The 23,686-nt window shown below is 33.8% G+C and overlaps 1 protein-coding gene across 4 annotated transcripts in view; it reads left to right on the forward strand.

Annotated features, from left to right (window-relative positions):
• The first annotated feature begins 5,896 nt into the window (after positions 1–5,896).
• LOC143233525 (alpha-tocopherol transfer protein-like) overlaps positions 5,897–23,686 on the forward strand; it is a 32,978-nt gene continuing 15,188 nt past the window's right edge. Inside the window, exons 1-6 of one of the 4 annotated variants that reach the window (XM_076469829.1) lie at positions 5,897–6,168; positions 12,166–12,351; positions 13,638–13,815; positions 14,236–14,475; positions 14,856–15,049; positions 16,288–16,398. In XM_076469829.1, coding sequence (XP_076325944.1) covers positions 13,641–13,815; positions 14,236–14,475; positions 14,856–15,049; positions 16,288–16,398 — 720 coding nt within the window. In that variant the 5' untranslated portion in view covers positions 5,897–6,168; positions 12,166–12,351; positions 13,638–13,640. Of the gene's footprint in view, positions 6,169–12,165; positions 12,352–13,637; positions 13,816–14,232; positions 14,476–14,855; positions 15,050–16,287; positions 16,399–23,686 lie in introns of all 4 variants that reach the window. The other 3 variants (XM_076469827.1, XM_076469830.1, XM_076469828.1) reach the window with 3 other exon arrangements.

Raw genomic sequence — 23,686 nt, forward strand, 5'->3', positions numbered from 1 at the left:
GTAAGGTATAAAATTCTTTCGAAACTATGATACATCCATTCCAAGCGTGTTCTTTCAAAATAGATCAAATTTACTATTAGCACAAAAAAACGTTCACATGACTCAACAGTGTCTTACAAGAAAAATGAGAGAGAGAGAGAGGAAGAGAGTTGCTATTTGGCGTACTTAAAAGCGTAAACCAAAATAATATAAAAATCAGGAAAATAGTGATCGTTTGGAGAAATGTTGTTGCTCTTGCCATCTAGTGACCAAAACTGTTATTAGGAAAAATATTAATCAAACTAAAATGAAATGAGAAACAACAAAATATAATAAAATATGTTAGTCTTTGTACATATATGCGTCAATGAATATACTGAAAGATATTATCTTTTCTTTAACGTGGTGTATGAAAAAAGTATATTAATTTTTTCAAAAAAACGTAACCGCTAGAAGATGGATTTTGTTTGAAACCTAAGGAGTCCACAAGTTATATAAGTAAATATTATTCACTTCTGAAAACAGCTTCAAACAAAGTTATTTTATCATTTGTACTTCGAGGTCTACTATCTCCGTGCTGTTGTACGCGCTAAGTTTCCAGTAATGTTTATCAATGTGATTGTCTTTGATATTTTGGGCCAAGCTGTGTTAAAAGTTATAATTGATTTCGTTAAAACCAACTATGCATTTGTTTTGTCATTCATAACAATGTTAGTATAGTTGCTCTTCTAGTATATCTAGTTATATAAAACTGTCCATCTCTTTTTGTCTTTGGTGACTGTTAACGTAAGATGCTTTATAACTTTACAAGTTTTATCCAATTATATACTAGACACTGACAGTAACTTGTGAAACATAATGTGTATTTTGAAAACTTCGAAGTTAGATAATTCTTGTACAGATGTATCAGTTCATCCCATAAGTAATGTCCGAAAATTTAATACAGAAAGTGTACCATCATTTCTGTCTTTGTAGAAGGCTTTAATAACTAAAATATGTAATAGGACGTGTATAAAAAATGTTCAGACAAATGAAAGAAACTAACCCAACTCCACTTTTTCAGATCATTAATCAAATAAACCCTTATAAAGATGGATGTGTCTGAGGAGCACATTAGGCATACAATGCTTTATGAGTTTAAAAAAGGCAATAGTGCAGCAGAAACTACATGAAACATTACAGGTGTTTATGGTGCAGTCTCTCAATGAAAGAAAATGTCGAAGGTGGTTTCAGAAGTTCAGATCAGGTGACTACAGCTTAAATGATGTACTACGTTCAGGTCGTCCTGTTAAGTTTAATGATGACTTGCTGCTGACTGCACTTGATGAAGATTATGCTGTAACAATTGAGGAATAAGCACAGAAGCTTAATTCAACCTATTCAACAGTTCACCGTCATCTACAACAACTTGGAAAATAGGTCCCCCAGGATTTGACAGAAGCCAACCTTAGAGCAAGAGTGGACATTTGCACTTTTCTGCACTCTCGTGAACGTAACTCACCTTTTTTGGACAGGTTAGTGACTGGAGATGAAAAATGAAGAATACATTATAAATATATTTAGCGCCGCAGACAATGGTTCAGTGTAGGTAAACTGGCTAAAGCACAGCCCAAAATGGACCTCCATCCTAGCAAAATCTTGTTAAGCGTATGGTGGGATATTGTTGATGTAATCCACTTTGTGTTGCTGCCACTCAATGTAACGATTACATCAGACTTCTTTTGTCAACAGTTAGAGCGCTTGAATGTTGCAGTGAAAGAAAAGAGACCTGCTTTGATCAATCAAAGGTGTTGTGTTACACCAGGATAATGCACGGCCCCATACAGCAAGGATTACATCTGCGAAGATTGAAGAGATAGACTGGAAAAACTTCTACATCTACCTTATTCTCTAGACCTTGCCCCATCTGATTATCATCTATTATTAAGTTTCAGAACTATCTTGATGGGAAAGAGCTTGGAACACATGAAGATGTCAAAACTACACTCTCTACATTCTTTTCCTCCAAACCCCAAGAATTTTATAGAAGTGGCATTCAGAGCTTATGAATCGTTGGCAGGAAGTATTTAATAATAATGGAATATACATTACTGATTAAATAGCATTAACAGCATTTGAAATCCTTTCTCTTTTTCTGAACCAAAATCGGACATTACTTAAGGGATGATCTGATAGAATAATCAACACATACTGTTTGTTTGTTTTTAATTTCGCGCAAAGCTGCACGAGGGCTATCTGCGCTAGCCGTCCCAGTTTAGTAGTGTAAAACTAGATGAAAGGCAGCTAGTCATCACCACTTACTGCCAACTTTTGGGCTTCTCTTTACGAGCCATTAGTGGTATTGACCGCCACATTATAACTCCCACGGCTGAAAAGGCGAGCATGGTTGGCATGAGGGAAATTCGAACCCGTGACCCTCAAATTACGAGACGATCGCCACCTTGCCATGCCGGGTCAAGCCATATTGAAAGCAAAGGCAACAAAATCAGATTCTAAAACGTCTGATACAAAACACAAACAATTAAAGAATAACAGGTATACGTAACGACATGAGTAGTGTAAGCTATGTTATGATGTAAGTGGCTCGTAGTAATTTCAAGAGTTAATATTGTTTTCTTATAAGATTACACAGAATAGCTAATGCATATTTCTAATACAATAAACGAATCAAGTATATATAGTTTTATCTGAATCTTACAAATGTTTAACTTTTGCACTTTTGTTAAACTTGGAAGACAAACATACTAGTTTATCATTTACAATCACAAATTTTGCCAAGCCTCTATTTTTTTTAATAATAAGAGTAATCGATTGTATAACATGTACAAATCAAAGGTTAAATCGTATTATTCGTGTACATTTTAATATAAGCAGAATAAAAATGTGTACGAACAAAATTTTGTACGATCTACAATCAAACTTTAAGCTTGCTTAATGTAATTCGTCGTTGTTTGGAATTGCTGATATGCAAAACACATTAATAAAAAATAATACTTTAAATTCTCGTGGTGTCATTATTCCTGGAAGGAACCGTGGCTTACTGCCCCCTAGTGGCAAAGCGGAATGTCTGCGGAGTGATACGATTGAAACCGAGTTTCGATATTTGTGGTGGACAGAGCACAAATAGCCCATTGTGTAGCTTTGAGCTGAACTACAGACAACAACTAACCGTTGCTTCTCTGTTCTTGTGTGTGTCATTTGGAGACAGATCCATCAAACTAATAATTTAGTAAAGAAACTGTGTTTTATACTTGTATGACCACACGAACGTGATATCCAGAAAATCACAGGAGCTGTGATATCTTAGCCAATGCTATGATAAAACGTAAAATGGTAATTGATGCTATACGTGAACGGATTTATTCTACAATAAGCTATTCGTTTGAAAAAGCTTTTAACAGAACGTAACATGAGTGTTACTATACATAGTTGGAGAAAAATGTTCGTATTAAGTTTAATGGGTTGGAAATAAAAACAGACGTAAGAGTGAAAAACATGGTTTTATATATATATCCAATAAAGGTGTTTGGTTTGTTTTAAATTTCATGCAAAGCTACACGAAGGCTATCTGCACTGGCCATTCCTAAATTAGCAGTTAAAGGCTATAGGGAAGGCAGCTAGTCATCACCACCCACCACCAACTCTTTTACCAAGGAAGAGTGGGATTGATCGTAACATTATAATACCCTACGGCTGAAAGGACGAGAATGTTTAGTGTAACGAGGATTCGAACCCATGACCCTCGGATTATTAATCGAGTGCCTTAAACATCTGACCATGCCGGTCTCAATAAAGGTGTTGCAGAGTTATATTATGTTTGGATATTTACATATTAGTCAGACAAAATTATATCTAGGTTAATATGAAAAAATAGTCCTGAAAAGGACTATTTAACTGTAAGATACTGTATGAATAGCCTTATATATAAACCATAAAGATTAACTGTACTGTATTACAGTTAGTTAATGTGATGTCTACAATTGCATCTAGAGTTTGAGTGGCTTATGTTAGTAGGAAACATATTCCGCTATGTAGGGGGTAAACTAAATTAATACATGTAGAATAAACTACGAAACATGCTACACAAAGTATAAAACTGTAATACAAAAGTTGTTAATTTTAACTATTCAAATACTTTGTTTAAAGCTAACCTTAACGATATTGAATAGATTAACATCGTGTTAAGAACTATAGAAAATGAAATAGTAGTTTTTACTTCGTAATGTTACGCATAAGACAAGTACCTAGTTTGATCATTTTACGTTATTACGAAAAATTATTTGGCTAAGCACATTGTGAGTTAGAAGTGCTATACTACCAATTATAGTGTACACTATGAAGTACATGTTACGAGCATACCAACTGTAATAAATACAATAATAATTATATATATTTAAACGCACTTTGGAACTATTCGACCCTACGACATACTTTTCATGTACCACCTCTAACGCCATTTTGTGGAACTATCCTCAGCCTAGTGGCACATATTGGAATTATTCACCCCCTGACATCAAGTTGTGAAACTGTGACATCACATAGCCTTCCCAGCCTTAAAGGATAACTTTCCCAATGGGGGTGGGGACCCTTTGATCTCTTCTCCTTCAAGCATTCAGGCGCTGACAACCTTTAAACTCACATGAAGCTGGTTACCTATTACTATTACTTTTAAACATAAGACCACAACCGTACATAGTAGTCACTGATCCATAATTCTATCTGATGCAATGTGCTTTAGTTAACAATATACAATTTCAACAGATTCTTCAAGATTAAACTCTGCTGCTATATTTGGTTTTACCTCGTTACATGAAATACTAGGATCAGTTTCCTGAACGTGGTCTGCCAGGAGGTAAATGTCTATCTTATTTTGGGGTATATAATATTTATGTTTGTTAAGATAACATTTTAAACTGCGTTTAGTTTGACGCGTGCATTTGTTGTTGCACTGGCATGTTATTTCGTACACGTGTTTCACAGATACCGTTTATGTAGAGGAGACATCTTCCATTCAATAGAATTTATTTTTGAGAACGCAACATACGAATATTCCCCCACTCAGAAATATATGTGTAAAGATAGATAAATTAAGTACTATGAGAGGCCCGGTATGGCCAGGTGGTTAAGGCACTTAAATCGTAATCTGAGGGACGCGGGTTCGAATCCCCGTCACACCAACATGCTCGCCCTTTCAGCCATGGGGGCGTTATACTGTAACGGTCAATCCCACTATTGGTTAGTAAAAGAGTAGCCCACGATTTGTCGGTGGGTGGTGATGACTAGCTGCCTTCCCTCTATCTAGTCTTACACTGTAAAATTAGGGACGGCTAGCGCAGATAGCCCTCGAGTAGCTTTGCGCGATATTCAAAAACAAAGAAACAAACAGACATCTGAAGTTTATTTTTTAACTACGAGAATTACGAATCAACAGTAACCCTCGTTTATGAATCAATTATTATGAAGTTGTGACAAAGCCTCAAGGCAAATTCCAGCTTTAGGTCAGTATATATCTTGAAAGGCGTAGTAGTCCATTTGTTAATTAATTATTTTAACAAAACCTTTACACGGGTTAACTCTCAGTAGGTTATAGATTTAATCTCATCATGAAATTTATCTCCTAGCGTATTATTAATTTACTAATTGAAATATAGTCCTGTTTGCTAATGTTGAGCTGGAAGAAAACGTGAAATAATCTTTTAAAATGTTAAAGCTTTTATTTTCTCCTTTTTATCTCAATTTATCAACATTTATTCAATTTCTAACATAATCCGAGTTTCTTACACATCTTGATCTTTCAATCAAACATTAATTTTTTTTTTCTCTCTACCGTAATAAACACCAAATTGATAGCAAAATTTTCGACGGGTGACGGATAATATTGATAAGTTACAAACTTTAACACCAGGAAACTGAAAGTGAAAGACAGGTTTGGTTGTTAAGTGTTAATGTTGTTCGATTTGTGTGTGTGTGTTGAATGTGATAAAACAGGTTAAATTATTTATTGTTCAAATAAATCAAGTTAAATAGGTTAATTCGAATCATTCTTTAGGAAGCTTTGTTAATGAAGAATTATTGTATCTGTTATCATTCTAACATTGGCGTGCTCTCCATTTTCAGTCGTAAGTTTAAATTACGGTAAATTTCATTTTCGAAGAGAAGGACTCGACAACCAGTTCTACAAGTTAACAAGTAAGTGTACCTGTACTTTCTTGACAAATAGAAATATATTTCAAAGCACCTGATGTGTCTGAAAAATCAGTGTTTTCAACTTTCGGTCCGTCACAACAACTTATCAGTGTGAGAGATTTCGCAAAAACTCGCGAGCAAAAAAAGTGACAGAAAATTTATATGTGATCTAAATGTGTTTTTGTAGTATTTGCATTTTGTGAGTTTCATTGGTGCGCGACATATAGAGGAAACAGCGAGCTGATCCAGGATATCATAATGGCTAAGAAACGCTCGTTTAAATAATCTAATATGTTGTTACACTTACAGATACACTATTATGAATGTGATATGAGTTATTACACGGCTTTTCAGCTGATGAAACTGGCCATATCTTTATTCAGTTACTGGTTTTAAATTGAATATCAGGTTAGCTTAGATGATCGATATAACAGATTGTAACTGTGTGCTAACATACTTTAATAAAAGCCACATTTAATTTTAAACTATGTCATCAGCACACCTATTAACCTCCGCTAGTAAAGCGGTGAGTCTCCGGATTTACAGCGTTAAAATCAGGGGTTCGATTCCTCTCAGTAGGCTCAGCAGATAGACCGATGTGGCATTGCTATAAGTAAAACACACACGCACACCTCTTACTTGACGGTTATTACTATGTACTAGGTCTGTACAATATTTTAATAGGACCCGGACCGCCGTGAAGAGGGTACACTGCCATCTTTATTTTAAGAATATTTTGTAACTATCATTTATCCTTTAGTCTCAGTTAAGCCTATGATTACATGTAATTTAACCTAACGTACTTTCATATGTTATTTCCATGTGAAAACAAGCAGTCATTTGACCAACATGTACTGTTTTACTTCTACTACTACACTGCTATGTAACATAAGAGTAACTGCCAGTTTTTGACAAAAAAAGCTCTTTTTTTAATTTTAAAAACAAAAAACATTTAGTTAAATTTCATTATCTTGAAAGTATGCAATATTATATAATTAAAATAAGTGAGTATCATATTTTTAAAATGAAACAGTTGATTTGTGTATACTGTGTAATAGAACTAGAAGTGTGGACAAAGCTGTGTGAAAATGTACATTTTATTTATAGATTGTGACCAACAGTAAACTAAATAGAGTGATAACTAACGAACATAAGCTTGACTGCAACATGAGCTGCAGGTGTTGGTTGGCTTAGTTATGTACCTGCTATATGATTGAGATTTAGGTTTAGAATTTAGTGACAGAACTTATTGTGATGAATAAGGATAACTGGACCTTGTTAGATTAGATTAATGGAATGGCTCTTAAACTTCAATTTATCTTGCTTATATGTGACCTTTAGAGTCAGTATATCATAACGTAAGCTCTTACTACACTTTCTGTCCTTCAAATTAACACACCTACTTAACATATGTTGTAAGAAGATGCCCTTGGCTCACTGTGGCTGACTTGGTAGCTTCATCAAACTTCCATCTACCTATATCCACCTATCACTCCCACGAGCATATAGTTTCTTTAATGTATGTAATTATTCATTGCCCACCTGAAAACATCTAAAAACACTTAAGTTTACTTTTAAAAATGAAGATTGGAGAATTTATTTTAATGGTTATGAGATGGTTGAATGTCTAAATGCTTTTTTCATTATTGGTTTTACCGAGGAAAGATGGCTATCTCTCCTTGAAGCTAGTATTAAGCTTGTGAGGTACAAGATTGAAAAACTGATGGAAGATATGACACCAGGGCCAGATGTTTGTTCTAGGATAAAGCAGGAAATGAAATAGCAGGTTTATGAGATACTAACCTTGAATTTTAATGATTTCACCATTAATGGTGATGTGCCAGTAGGTTGGAGACTAGCTCATGTAAGCCAGTAATTTTCAAGGAGAAAATATAATGTACAAATAGTTACCATAATTAAGTGATTGAGAAATTATTAGAGCTTACAATTAAAGAAAAAGACAAGATTTGTGTCATTACAGCATAGATTTTCAATGCAATAGTCTTTAATATTGATAAATTTTCTTTAATGACGTAATACCTAAGAGTAATTTAAGAATGATTGCAGTTGTTAGCACAGGATATAAGCTAGTTAAATGGATTATAGTTGACTTGGTGGTAGAAAACAGACAGTCATTGTAAGTGGGATGAAATTACAGTACGTTTGGGTTACAAGCAGAATATCTTCTGGTTCTGAATTAGGTTATTTGCTAATTCTCATCAATGATATTAATAAAGATATAACAAACAAGTTTGTTAAGTGTCCAAATGTTATGACATTAATGAATGTTTTAAATTTCAAGAAGTGAAAGTTTTGCAGAGAAATATGAAGTGTTTAGTCTTCTGGCAAGTGTATTTTAATTTTATTAAACATAAGGTAATGCATATTGGTTGTCATAAAAATTAATTTTTATAGCCTTACAGAGGAATATTTAATCAGAGTTGATAAGGAAAAAGATCTGGACATAAAGTACAAAACCTAATGTCTTTTAGTCTGTATGTATGAGCTATTCATAAAGCAAACAGATTGTACGTGTATACATAGAAAATACTGTGTACAATTAGGCCATCAGTTCACCCTACAAGGACTGGTTTAGCCTCATTTGATATTATTGTGTTCTAATTGGTCACTTTACACTATGTAACACAAATGTTGTTCCTGGATAGTATGTGCTTTTCTTAATTGCTTATGTTGTAAAAGTACAGAAAATGGACATTATTCTTTTCAAACTTTGCTTTTCTGACCTGGATAATGACATTTAGAAATTAACCTATTTTCTATGTAACAATGGTAAATTTGCACATTTGCATTTACATAAGGTCTGAATAAAACAACATATGAATCAAGATTTACATGTATTTATACTAAAGTTACACAAAAATGTTTAGAAGTGAGTAGTTTCTCGAGATTTGCAACTGTAATGTAAATCACTTTCACGTATCAGCCCCCAAATATAGTCTCCCATCATGTTTTTGTTATATGCTCCCAGGTCACAAAAACAAAGTTTGAAGATAAAAATAGGTATTTTTCATTTTCTTTAGGGATAAGCAATTGAGAAATAACTCTGCCCAGGAACAAGAAAAAGTAAAAATTTTGTTACATAATGTTATCTAAAAAATGCGTTAAGTTGTTGACAAAGGTTCGGAGAAAAGGTGATAGCAGAATAATTAAATATTTGAAGCTACAGTCATATAAAAATATGTTAATATCTTAACATGTTTCTATTGTAGTTAAGAAGAGTTTAGGAACACATGATTCAAGTGTTTTAGACTGTTAGTTGTTTAGAATCCATACATTTAGATAATGACTTAGAAAACTTGTGAACCCTAAAACTAGAGAACACAAATTCAATATATAAAAACAACCCCAGTTAATGCTTTGATACTTTTCTCACAGATTACTTAACCTGTTGAATAGTTCTTCAAATTTTTAGAAACTGTATTATTGAAGGAGTTTTAGGAAAATAGTTGAAAAATATTTTTCGGATTAGAATTTGATATACAAAAATAAGTTTTTAATATAGTTTTAAGTGGGGTACTGGTAGAAAATGGAATAGCTTAAATGGACCAAGTGGCCTCATTGTATCCTTTGTGAATAAAATGAATGTACCATATGTGTCAAAGCAGTTGACATGCCTTTATGTTCATGATGTAACCAACCTTCCTCAAAACAAGCAGCTAAGATGGCTTTGTTTTGCTAGCTCAACTTAACATTTCATTTAAATCTCTGCAGGGAACCTATTACAACTGTGCAGAGAAACATGTTTGCCTGTTATGAGCAATATCTTTCATGATTTTGTTTATGATATATTAGTGATGTCCTGGCTCTGAGGACTTGCATTTCTCTGCATTCAAGATACCATTCTTAAATTTGATAATCAAGATAGTAAAACTATAATTTTAGAGGTGTATAAAATCACCAAATAACCTTTGTGCACTTGAAAGATAATAACGTTTTTACTGGTGTTTTCACCCATTAACTTGGGTGTGTTTGAAGAGAGTGAACAGCTAAAGTGCACATTTCTTATTGTATTTATCATAAAATGTAAGAAGCAGTTACTAAACTATGAATTTCTTCAAATATCTTGTTGCTAGAAGAAACTTTTACAAAAGTTGGAAAATTCTTTGTGGCTAAAACTTCTTGAACAAATTAGGGTTATTGTAAACCTCAGAAAATGCTTGGAAAAAGAACTAGTTGGGACTTTTTATTTTTAAAGTTCTTGAAAAATTTTAATAGAATTCTAGTACTATCTTTTGTTATGTTTACAAAAAGGGCAGTAGAGAAGTTTGTGGAAATAATATACCAAGAAGTTTGTCTTCTGTTGGTTTCAAGATGTTCGGATCTGTTATCAGAAGTGATTTAGAAAAGCACTTTAACAGTTGTAATATGATTAGGGAATTATTTAGTTTTTTCTTACTATTATGTTGGAGTTTTTTTTTTTAATATAATATGGCTGATGTTAATAATGTATCTCAGTTACATTTCTTAATTAAAGAACAGTAAAGTTATGGTAACCTTGTCCCAGACTGAGAGAGAACCAGAGTATTCTGTGTAGTTATGGTACTTTATTACTACAAAGATATCAACATCTTAGAAGAACTGATAACTTAGTTCTGAAACTGATATGTGTACATCTTTTTTTAGTTCTCAGGAGAGTCTTAGAGACTTGGACTTGTTTTCTATGGAATAGGACTTGAGTATGTCCAATGGCTTGTGCGACAGTCTTCCATTAGAGATCTCTGCCCCTCTCCCATTTGAGATATCATGGTTTAGTCTTTTAGGATTTTTTCAGATTCCCATTGATATGAAAGTGTTAATTTTGGGGGTACAAAAGGTAGTCATACAGTCAAACATCAGACTGAGTGATGTATTTAATGGTGGTTCAAATAGCATTAGACTGATACAGAGCTATACAAAAAGAGCCTGATGTAATTTTGGTTATCTCTGTAATTAAAAGGAATAAACAAACATTTCTTAAATGCAAAATAGCCTATTTCATATTGTATATGTTTAATAACACTTGTTTTTACCTGACTGCAATAAAATTTCCAGCACTGCTGTTGGGAGAACTTCATTTTTGTGTTTGAAATTGGTAAGAATTTGGATCAGGGCTGTAACAAAATTATGCAGAATATATACACTAAAGAATTTTGCCAATAGGCCTAAGGTTTCACTTATAAATAAAATGTAACAGTTAAGTAAAACCTATTTATAGAAAAGTTTCAGGTTTGTACAAATCATTGTTACTCTTTGTGTATAAAAAAAACATCTTGTTGTTGAGATCTCCATTGTTTATTGTGTAAAGATGACTTGTACGAACATTTATTTTTTCAAAATGTAGGTATTTATAAAATATTAGCATGAGAAAATTACAATTTTACCTTGCATACATTTGTATTTCAGTTTATTTCAACTGACAATGTGTGTTGCATCATCTGGTAGTCCATTTCACAAGTTTATTAATTCAATGGAGAAGCAATTTTGCTTAGATTTCAGAATTACTTCAACCTTTGTGTTATACATTCAGAGACATGAACTTTCACCCTTAACCTTATTGAATTTATATACATATAGTTTCTTTTTGCTTAAACGTGTATTTAAAAATATTTAGTTGATACAAGTTGGAGCTGTGGTGTATTCAGGTGTAGCTGAGTTAACTCTTGAACTGTCAGATACGTCTATTTAATAACTAAATATTTGGTCTAAATATCAATTGCAAAATCCTGTTAAATCTTTTACTTACTGAGTACTGATGTTAAGTGAGATAATGAGACTAGACACAAAATTAATAGTCTTTTTTATAAACACTAAACCCAGATTAACTGTTTATAATTGCTTCTCCTCGCAGAGAATTGTTGCCTTAACTGCTTTTCTCAGTTGCTTCTCCTTCCAAGATCTGGTTCCAGAACATCTGTATCTTTGTTAGTTCACAAGAAATGTTGCATTTATCCATAGCAACTAGTGTCACCCAAGTAATTTGCTATTTTCATTTTAAAATAGATGAGGCTGTGACATCCAGATGTAATAACTGAAATGACCACTGAAGGATGCTGCTGTTGACAACCTTGCATAACATACAGTTATGGCAACATCCGCTCTGAAAAGCAGTGAGAACTAAATAAATGGTTTTATCAACTCCATATCATATGAAACTTACACAAGTACAAGGCAAAGAATAATCTTAAAGTAAATATCAAAATACTACCAGAAGATAGGAATGTTTGTTATATTTGTATATTGCAGCATAAGTCAGTACTTAGCAAGTTATTAATACATTTGGTTTACTTCATGTCTTTCATTTTTTGTCTATAAGTTAGTTAGTCAAACTGCTGATTAAACTGTGTTAATGAAGTCATTAGTAATTAAAAGATCTGTTAAAGTCAAGCAAGCGCACGTTAAATATTTTAATGTTGAATTAATAGTGAAGAGTGTAAGAAATATTAAGGCCTTTGCAAAGTGTGAATGTGACAGATCCATGTATTGTGCACGGTCGTAACGTGTTCAATGAGTGTGATGTTAAATGTGAGTCATATACAGTTATCATTTCACGTTCGTGTAAAACCAAAATGGGAAGTAAACATTATACACAATCCTATGTATATTTGTTGAAGCAGTGAATTAATATTAAATGCCATAAAATGTACATTATTTATAAAACAGAAATGACATAAAGCACTTATGTATTCTATTTAGTTTAATTAAGCCTTTTATATTGTTAACCAGTATATCTTCAATGTTTCATATTAGAATTTTTTTTCTAGATTTTATTTAAGTTTCTCAGAACTATTTCGTGAATGTGTAGAATCACTGTCAACTGTGTAACAGCTCACTTTTTATTGAATGTTAAATGATTCTTGATGATGAGAAACTCACTTGAAATAAAAATGTATCTCGAACTGGTTGGTATGGGTATTAACACTTATCTCTCCTTATCAGTAAAAGTGTTAATACCCATACCAGTCGCTCTGAAATACACAGAATGTTAACTGAAATATAAAAGGCACTGTATAACTTACTGTAACAAAATCACTAATTTTTGCACGTTTATGTCCATACAAATGTTTAGGCATCTTTTTCTTTTCGATATAATACATGCAGTATTTTAATAAAATTTCCAGAATACTCGAGAAAGAAGGCAGGATATTCAGAATGATATTGTAAATTCTTAACATAAGACATACATAACCTAAAGAAGTCTTTGTAAGATAATTGTGTTTGTTGATACTTGTGTTAGGGAAAATTCAATGTATTTTTAAGCCTAATATCCATGTTTTTAGTATTGTAATAAATATTTAATCATGTAAGTGTTAATAAATATATTAACAGAATAATATATTTATTAAGAACACTTACATGATTAAATATATTATTCTGTTAATCAAGAAAATTGTATTATTGTCTTTTATGACTAACCAATCTGAAACTGTAAATGTTGAAGTCACTTCCTAGTATTGTAATATTTTATATTATAGGAGATGGATAAAAACACAAGTTCAGCAGATGGAGGCCAAATAGGACTGGAAATTTTAGACACGTGTACGTCAGTTTTTAGTTTATCTCAGGCTTTAGAAAAGAAAGCAGAAAGAGAACTCATGGAGAAACCAGAATGGAGAGCTCGTGATATCCAAGCGCTCAGAGAAATGTTGCAGGGTACATTTTTAATTTGTGTGATATTACTATATGGAGACTTTCTTTTTCTATATCACTTATTGATATTAAAAGAAATGTACCAGTCTAAACACAGAAAATAAAAAAGAATCAAAGGTTTAATAAGTTTTGTTTGTTATATTTCGAGCAATAATTTCAGTTTTATATGAATTTCATAAAATTTTATCACAAACTTTGATTGTCAGGTTCAAGTAAAATTGTGAGAATGACGCATCTTCAGTGATTCTACTTTAGTCTTTTAATATACCATGAGACTATGATTTTCAACAAATTAAGCTGATACTGTTAATGTAGTATTCCAGTTGTTATTATTTTTTAATGTAATATTTTATTATGTATTTGTTAACTGTTACACTTTTTGAAATTGTCCCTAAAATGTTTTTTTTCTGTTATTATCAGAAGAACCTAATTTGATTGTGCCATCAGATGACAACTTTCTGCTTCGATTTCTAAGAGCTCGAAAGTTTGATTATGACCGTGCCTTCAGACTCATAAAACAGTATTATATACTACGTGACAACAATCCTGAGCTTTTCAAAGATTTTGTGCCTTCTGCCCTGAAAGATGTGTTTAGTGCTAACCTTGAAGGATTCTTACAACATCGTGATCGCGAGGGTCATGCCATCTTCGTAATCAGAGGGGGTAAAACATTTATGTATTGTTGTTTGAAACATTTACAAAAATATATATATTTTCATGTCAAATAACAGCCACAATAAGATTGATATTATTGTCATTATTAAAAGACTAAATTCTGTGTTCATCAGCCAGACATCTTATTTCTTCAACACTATTAAAAATGCAATTGATTACTATTTCAAAAATTTGATATTTTTTTAAAAGTTACTAGCCTATATATATGTATATATAGTTTTAGTGTATGTGGCCAACAAATAGAAGTTTAATAGATTCATAAACATTTGTACATAAATAAGGCTGGTAACCTATAATTGTATAAATGATGTGACATGCATCTAATGTAGTAAGACTCATGGGATAAAGGTTGTTCTTTTTTCTGCTAGGTATTTGGGATCCAGCAAAACATTCAGCTAATGACATCTATAGGGCTAACCTTTTGTGTCTTGAAAAGGCAATTGAAGATCCTGCCACTCAAATCAATGGTATTATTGCACTGCTTGACCTCAAAGAGTTTGGTTTTCATCACATCAGACAGATGAGTCCAGCACATTGTCGAAGGATGGTGCTTCTAATACAGGTAGTATAACAGAAGATAAAAATACACTTGCAATACTCTTGACAGACTTTGAATTAGATTGGAAACTTGAATATTTTAATTAACACCATATCAATAGCATCCACCAAATTGTAGGTTGATATTGGTACATTTTTACATGCTCTTGTACCAAATATAGAATGTGTTTATTGGTAAATATTACATGTACATCCCTGGTATACGACTGTTTTGATTGTAATATGGAAAGTTAAATACAAAAACTCAACCTAATCCTCTAAGATTCGATAGTATAAACCTTCACTGGATGTCTTATTATGTTGTCATAAATAAGTGTTTGTGAACCTGAAGTCCCTAGATTAATTTCAGGTTACAAGGTTTGTTTATTGTATATTTTTTACAATTTTAGGTTGCATATCTCTAATCTTTCCTTGTCTGAACAAATTTACAAAACTTTGTTGTTGTTTTAATTTTTTTTTAAAAAGTAATAAATAATTTGATTATAATTATTGTATAAAATGTTTGCTATATGGAAGTTTTAAGTAGAATTATTTATTGTCTAGAAGTAGCTAAATCCCAGTTGCAGTTGTTTATAGTTCATCATTGTTGCCATGGTCATTTACAATTTATTGACCATATTTTAAAAAAGGCTTAGGCCATAACTCTCATACTGTGAAGGAATTATTTTATACAGTACATACAATACTATTTTAGTAATCACACTAACATAGTTTAATAAATGAATAGTGTGTTTTGATGTGAAGCATACTTATACAAGGAAGTCTTTTAATTTAAGACCTCCTTTGCAATTGTCCTGTTGGCTCAGTAGTAAACTTGGGGATTATAACTACGAATCAGGCTTTGATTCCTGTGATTGGCACAGCAGAAACAGCCAATTGTTTTGTATTTAGCAACAGGTTGTACTGACTAATTGTGAAATCAGAAACCTTATTTCAGAAAAAAATTTTATAGTAAATCTTGCAACTTTAAAATAGACAAATGTGTTAAGGATATATTTTTAATATAACCAAGAAAATAAGTAAGTTATTTGGAAATAGGATTTAGACCAAGTCTTGAGTTTATCTTTCTAGTGTAAGAACATAGATTATATGTCTTGTTTGTGAATATTTAAGTATTTGAAATGACTTCTTTAACTCATGGTAACTCACTTAAGAATAATTAGTTACGTTAGTAAGAATAACTTATTTCCTATAAAGTTTGCATAATTAATAATCAACATACTTTGTTTTTATAAACTGAAGAACTGTTTCCCGGGTCGGTTTAAAGGGATCCACATAATCAATGAACCAGCAGTGTTTGATATCTTGTTTGCACTGGTGAAACCATTTCTTAGTGAAAAGCTGAAAAATCGGGTATGTGATTTTTTTCTTCAGAAATACCAGTAGAGTTTGGGTATGCTACACTATAATTAGTAAGTAATAATATATTCATCTCATTTCAACACTCACTGTAGGTCAGAAGAACAAGGCAGTTTATTAGCAAAAGCAATGTTGTTAGCTGGTAGATGAAACCAAGCTTATTTAGATATTTTTCCAGAATGTTTAGTTGCAACAATTTGATCAGAGACATAATAGAAATATTACTTTTAAAATTTTTCGAGTAATGTTTCTAAGAAGGAGAATATAACAGATAATTATTTATGTAACATTAGCTTCCTTTTTAGCACAGAATATTTTTGTCATTTTCATTTGTACAGCTATAACTGTACTTGTAGAGAAGACAACTCTATTTTTTTAATTTACTCCATTGACATTAGAACTTGTCTGTTGTTCCTTCTCAAGGACTCAAAGTTTGTATAGGCCTAGTTTAAAAATTTGCATTTCTGTTAATTGAATAATATTTTCTTTCCTTGAAACATAAAACAGTTCCTAGCAGTAGTTTAATGAATTCAGATTATTTGTCAAAACACGATATTATTAGTGTTTTTTATGTCTGCATGCATGATACTGTTAGTGAAAACTGACATTTACACAGTAGTGTTCAAATGTGTTAGGACAAACCCAAAAACTAGAATTTGGGCTACTTCTATAGAACAATGGGAGGTAAATCACAAGTGAAACATCAAAATTTTATTAATATTAAGTTACAGAATATTCTCTTGTCCTAACATTTGTGCATGTTACGTGTATGGAGAAAATAAAAACACGTAATAGTGAGAGTTGAGAGATACTGTTTTATATATTGCCTTGAGCATAAATACAAAATGTATCAGCTAAATTAAATATTTCACTAATCAGCCTTTTTTTTTTTTTCAAAATTTCTATACCTAGGTGCTTTCAGGGAATAATAAAGTACCTGCATAATTCAGATTGAGTGGCAAAAATTAATGAAACTCCATTTGTTCGAAACATCTGATACCAGTAGTTATTAATATATGCATGACAGGAATAAATACATAACTATGTACATTTGATATCATGACATTTCACTTTCAAATAAGATACCTTACAATGACTAAAACTAACTTTTTATCAGTTTGCCAAGATAAATACCAAGTTTGTTAGGCCAGTAAGTAAAAGACAGAAGAACAGCATTTATATGTAATACACTTCACAACTATACGAAGCCTAGCCTTATTTTTGTTCAGGGTTACTGATGAAGAATGGAATTCCTTTAAACCGACATGATTCCATGACTTATGGTGAATTGAATGATAACTTGAACTTTGTATTTGTTCATAGTATCAAAAATAATAGTTTCTTAGTATCAGAAACTATTTTTAGTAATATAGAGTAATGTAAATATATGATTGTGTTGGTCTAAGGACTTTTTTTGCAGTAGGTGTCTGTAACTTATTGGTGATAAATTCAACAATAAATGAATAACACACACCACTTATTTTTAAAATTATACATATATATTCAAAAAAAGTTAAACATGTATACAAAAAGTATTTATATTATGGAGATCATAGTAATATTTTGAACACTACACAGTTCTCATTTTGTCAAAATTTAACTTATGCCAATTTGATTGCTTTAGAATTTATTTTACAAGCCAAACTATTTTTATGTAAGTAATATATGTGTATAATTCACTTACACTGTTGCTTGAGTTACTACATTTGTATCCTGAACTTACAATAATCATTTGCTTTCTGTCAAAGTCCACACAGACATGTTCAGTTGCTTTAGAATAAATACTCTTTGATGAGACAAGTTATTTTTATCTCTTTCAAACTGTTAATCTCACTATAACATAGCAACTGATAGGCCATTCTTTTCCTTCAGTCAAAAGTTCATCTGGGCCAATTTCTTTAAAATTCAGTTGACAAGCCAAACATTTTTCTTTATTTCTGTAGCAACAATATCAATATATAATTCACTTTTGCTGTTGCATAAGCTACCTTAGTTGTATCTTGACTTTCTGATAACCATCTGCTCTTCATACTTCCAATAACCATCTGCTTTTTGTCGAGCTCCACACAACCGAGTTTAGTTAGTTTAGAAAGCCTTTGACAAGACAAATTATTCTCCTTATCTCTTTCAAACTGTTAATCTCACTCTAACATGTGAACTGTTAGGCTGTTAACTCCTATGATTGGTAATTTTGTTTTCTTTGACCAAACTCCTCTTTCTCATGGCCTTACTTTTACTCTGTTTCCACTCATCTGGCCACAGCTACTCATATGTCTGTCACTTAAATCTTCTAGAAATCTCCATAGCCTTAACATCAGTGGTTTACAAAAGTAATGCTCAATAGCCTCAACATCAATGAATTAAAACATAAATTAATTAATAATACTTCCCTAAACAGTCTTTTATATTTGACACAAGCCCCTATTCAGGAGAAATACTTAAAATATTTTTTCATCATATACAAAGACAGTTTTCATATCATGTACTGGGGCTTCTTGTATAGTCAACAAGGCTCCTTTGTTTATTTCTCCTAACAATGTGTCTCCAATAGGGCTTCTTTCACCTTGGCAAGGATCCCATTTATTCATCTTTATCTTGTATTTGACTTCCTCTTGGGCATTGTACCAAAGTTTCTACAGTAAAGAGTCTTTCTTCTGTACTTCCTTCAGTTCCCATCAACCTATATTCTGAATGTCACTTTTTGAGACTCATTGTCTTGTTTGTTTTTTTTACCTTTGAGCTCTTCTGCTGATTGCAGTCTCTTTGGCAGACTTCTTTTTGCCTAGTTCATTTTGATTCTTACCACCTTGTATGTTTCCTACCACCCAGTTGTATATTGGTGTCTTCATACACATGGCATCAAGGTCTCTAACATAATATGGAGTATATACATTTATATTTGCTCTGAAAAACTTTCTCACTGTTCCATCAATTATCACACATAAGTGTACCATCAGTCATCTAGTTAGCAGATACTAAACTGGTTCTCACTGCTGTCTTAATGCATCCAGTGTATTGTAGAACCTTCACCTTCTTACCTCTGACATAGCCTTCCTATACTGGCATATCATGATTTGTCACCACCTCTCTATTTGTACCATGCTGCAATCACTACTGGCCCTGTTGATTCATTTGTTTACTTGGGCTGACTACAATTCATGCATTGATCATTCTTGAAAATGGGACTTCCACTTTGTGGTGGATCTGATAAAGTTGTGTTGATTCTGTTTCTTCCTGACAGCAGCAACTGTTGTGCCAATCACTCTTTTCTTGCTTTTTACCACTTATCTCTTTGTAAGTAGCTCCAGCTGTTTTTATGCTGATACTTCTGTTGTTGCTTGCTGGTAATGGACATAAACACCTATCAGATTTGCTAGACTTTTGCTTTTGATCAGCTGTTACTGATTTCAAATTTTTCAGTTTATTCCAGTTATAATCCCTCCATGGGCTTTAACATACTGTTCTGCCAGATTTATTGTCTCCTCCACATCTCTTGGAGCAGTGAGATGTCTGTTGAGCACATGATTGCAAACTGTTCACATTAGTAGATTTTCCAGTCCTTCAAAACTTATTAGTCCATCTTGTGAAGTACTGCCAGAGATGTATCACCAACTGAAATATAGATTTTCTGGTGTTTTGTTTGACTTCTCTGAACTTCTGGAAAATTATTTTCTTTTGTAAATTCATATCATTTCAGCAAACCCACTTTTAATTTGTCATTGTTTATGGCATCTTCTGATGTCCCCTTTGGTGTGGATACCTGTACATGGTGAGGGATCTCCCAGGGAAGGTTCTGTTATTTCTGGTTACCTTCTCTGAGATCTAAACATCCACCCACGTGTTTGCTGTGAGTGGTGACCCGTGAAGGGGAGCAGAGGATCCTGCTGGTTGAGGGGTCCAACCCTAACACACCACTTTGGTCTTGAATTCCTGTAGACGGGCAGCCTTTGGGTGGCCCCCCTTGGGTCAATTGGTTGGTCCACTTGGGCTAGAGTCAATCAAGAACCAGTGTTGGAAGTTCTCAACGGGTATTGTGTACATTGTGTCTGATGCTGGTGTTTGGGTTTTGTGCTCACGAAACCCTGGCGTTGCTGCGATGTCCTTGTATGACATTGTAGTGCGTCCCCTCGTACGGCTCCATGGGGGTGGGGTCAGTGGGCACCGAAATTTTCTTTTTTTTTCCTACGGATCCTCCTACGAAAAATTTAAATAAAGTAGTGAAAAAACAGTCAATAGGTAAACAACCACATCTTGAAGACTCTGAACAGCAATATTCAACATCTGTAACACACGTACTTCATTTTCTTATATTACATTCTCTTTCAGAAAACCTTTAGGGCAAATGTCCACCTTTTTTATTCAGAAGGGCCTAGAGGGACTTGCTGGCTCTCCAAAGTCAGTAAAGAAGCTTCGATCTGGAGACATATTGGTTGAAACATCCACATCCCAACACAGTGAACTCCTCTTGAATTCAAAGGCAGTTGGGTATGTGCCTATTGAGGTTACCCCTCATGCTACCTTGAATTCATCATGAGGAGTTATTGTTGAGAGGGATTTGAAGAACATCCCCGAGTCAGAGATTCTCGCTGGTCTTTCCACTCAAGGAGTTTCTGCAGTAAGGGGCATCTCCACTTGCAAAGATGGAGTTACATTGCCGACAAATATCCTTATTTTTAACATTTACATTTAACCACGTGCACCTTCCACCATCAAGGCAGATTACCTAAGTTGCGGGGTATGGCTGTACATTCCAAACTCTCACTGATGTTTCCAGTGTCAGAGGTTTGGCCACTCAAGGACGTCATGTTGTGGTGGCAAGGATCACGATGCCTATGAGTGTGACATGGACCCACATTGTGTCAACTGCAATGGTTCTCATCCTTCCTACTTTTGTTCTTGCCCTAAATGGTTGGAGGAAAAAGAGGTGCAGCATTTGAAAACATTAGTTATCCTGAGGCTTGGAAATTGCTGTCTGCCACTTCATCTTGAACATATGCTGCTGCCTTTCATTCCACAACTACAATGGGAGTGCAGACAGATCTCTCTGTGCTTCCAAGAGAATCATTTTCAAAACAAATGAAAAGCCTTTTGACCTCCATGTTTAAAAAGGTTGATGAATCAACTTCTACACCCATCTCTGTTCCTCCCATGCATTCCAACAAACCCCAAGATCCACATCCTTTGGTTTCAAATACAGGCATTTCTTCAGATACATCTTTCTCTCCCACCCAAAGATGCAAAACAATCATTTGTTCGCATCCTCAGTCACTGGAATTCCCTATCAACAACAAAGACCTGCCCAATCAACCCAGGGCAGGATCCATGGAAGTCAATAGACCTCCCTCGAATAAAGACAGTAAGGAAAAAGATGTGGGCGTGAACAGAATTATTCTCAACCCAATTTGCCCACACATCATTAAAAACAACCACCTTGATAAAATGGAACTGTTGAGGTTTACATTCTAATCTGAATGACATCAAAACACTGATTGCTTCCTACCATCCTGTATGTCTTTCCTTACAAGAAACATTTCTGAAACCTGCCTGTACAGTCACCTTTTGGCAGTTTTCTCTGTACAGAAATGACAGGCTGTGTGATGGACGAGTACATGGAGGGGTGGCACTGTTGGTTGATCAGCATGTGCCCACCTTGTCTTTGTCACTCAACACACCGTTGGAGGCCATAGCCATCCGTGTTTCCTTGGGTCATATCATCACTGTTTGTTCTCTCTACCTGTCACCTGGAGAGACATATGATCAATCAGACCTTGATGCTCTCATTGAACAGATGCGTCTCCCTTTTTTATCCTGGGGGACTTTAATGGACATCATCCCCTCTGGGGAAGAGCTGTTATTGATAGGAGGGTCGCTCTGAAGAGCGTATGCTCTCTGATCACAACCTTTCTCTTTTCAATACTGGTTCTTCCACTTATTTTCACACACCTTGTCAGTCCTTTACTGTTATTGATCTCTCGGTTTGCTCCCCTTCATTATTTTCCCATTTTTCTTGGAGGGATTCCTATACTTTTGAGAGAGACTGGCCATGGTGGTTGCCACCCTACCCGCGTGCCCGGTGGAAGCTAGATTGGGCAGACTAGTCCACTTTCAGTGCTCTAGCAGAACTTGATCCTGCCATCGTTTGTCAGCCATCAAAAGATGACTGTGTGGCAGCAGTAACTGATTGTATTATACAAGCCGTTACTCAATGTATCCTAAAACCTCGACATGTTTTCCACTATATCCTCATCCCTGGTGGAATCCTGCCTGCCACATGGCACTGAAGGCTCAAAAACGGGCCTGGCGAGTTATTACAATTTTGCTGCATGTCTTTTAAAACACTTTTATTACTTTACCCTTTGATAATGGCTGTAATGACACATAATCCAGAACCAGGACTGCAAAGGCCAACTTCAGGTGACTGATGGTGGTTCTTGTACTTACCTGTTAGTCTTCCTGGCAGGTTATGATCATTACCATTATGCTACAGAAAGTCTTTTATAACTTCTCTTTCTGTAGTTTCTCTCTTAACATTGTAGATTAGATGTCAACATTGGTTTTATGCTATTTATGTTTTTCAATGCTGTTTTGTCTTCATTTCCTTCTATGTATTTTACTACATTTACTTTTACCTTTTTACCAGACATTTGGCACAGATAGCCTAGCTGCTTTGTGCCATCAGACATTAAATCAACCAACCAATCTTTTGATGTCATGCCTACATATATTTTTTGGTCTTTTTCCTGTGAAAGTGAGCTGAGAGAGACTGCTTTGTTGTTTTTGTCCCAGTGCTGACTTTGAGCAGATCTTTTATATCTCTCCAGAAAAGCATCTATGCCATTTTTCATCAGATTTGGGCAGCTTGGGTTGGCTGACACTGCCACCATTGTCATTCTTAGCCCCTTCTTTCTTTAGTTGGATGAGCTTCTTAATCTCAATTTGTGTTCTTACTGTCTCTCTCTATTTCCAGTCTTTCCTTTCTTTATTTTCTTCATTCTGTCTTCTCTCTCTAGTTCTTGTTGTCTAACAAACTCTTATATTTCACTATCTTTTAACCTGAGACAATCTCCTGTTTTGGTCTGTTTATCAAAAGTTGACATGGTTACAGAGCATGATTGTGATCTCCTCACTATTACAGTTGTACTTGTGTAGGTCTACTACTTATTCTCACTGTCATTTGTGTCTCTTTTCCTTTTTTTTCTATTGCAGTTTACCACTGTATAATCCTGGCTGTACCTTGTCAAATGTCAGGAAGTTACTTTTTAATAGTATATGTGTTAATATA

Source organism: Tachypleus tridentatus, chromosome 12 (assembly GCF_004210375.1).
Source record: "Tachypleus tridentatus isolate NWPU-2018 chromosome 12, ASM421037v1, whole genome shotgun sequence".
Lineage (NCBI taxonomy): Eukaryota > Metazoa > Arthropoda > Merostomata > Xiphosura > Limulidae > Tachypleus > Tachypleus tridentatus.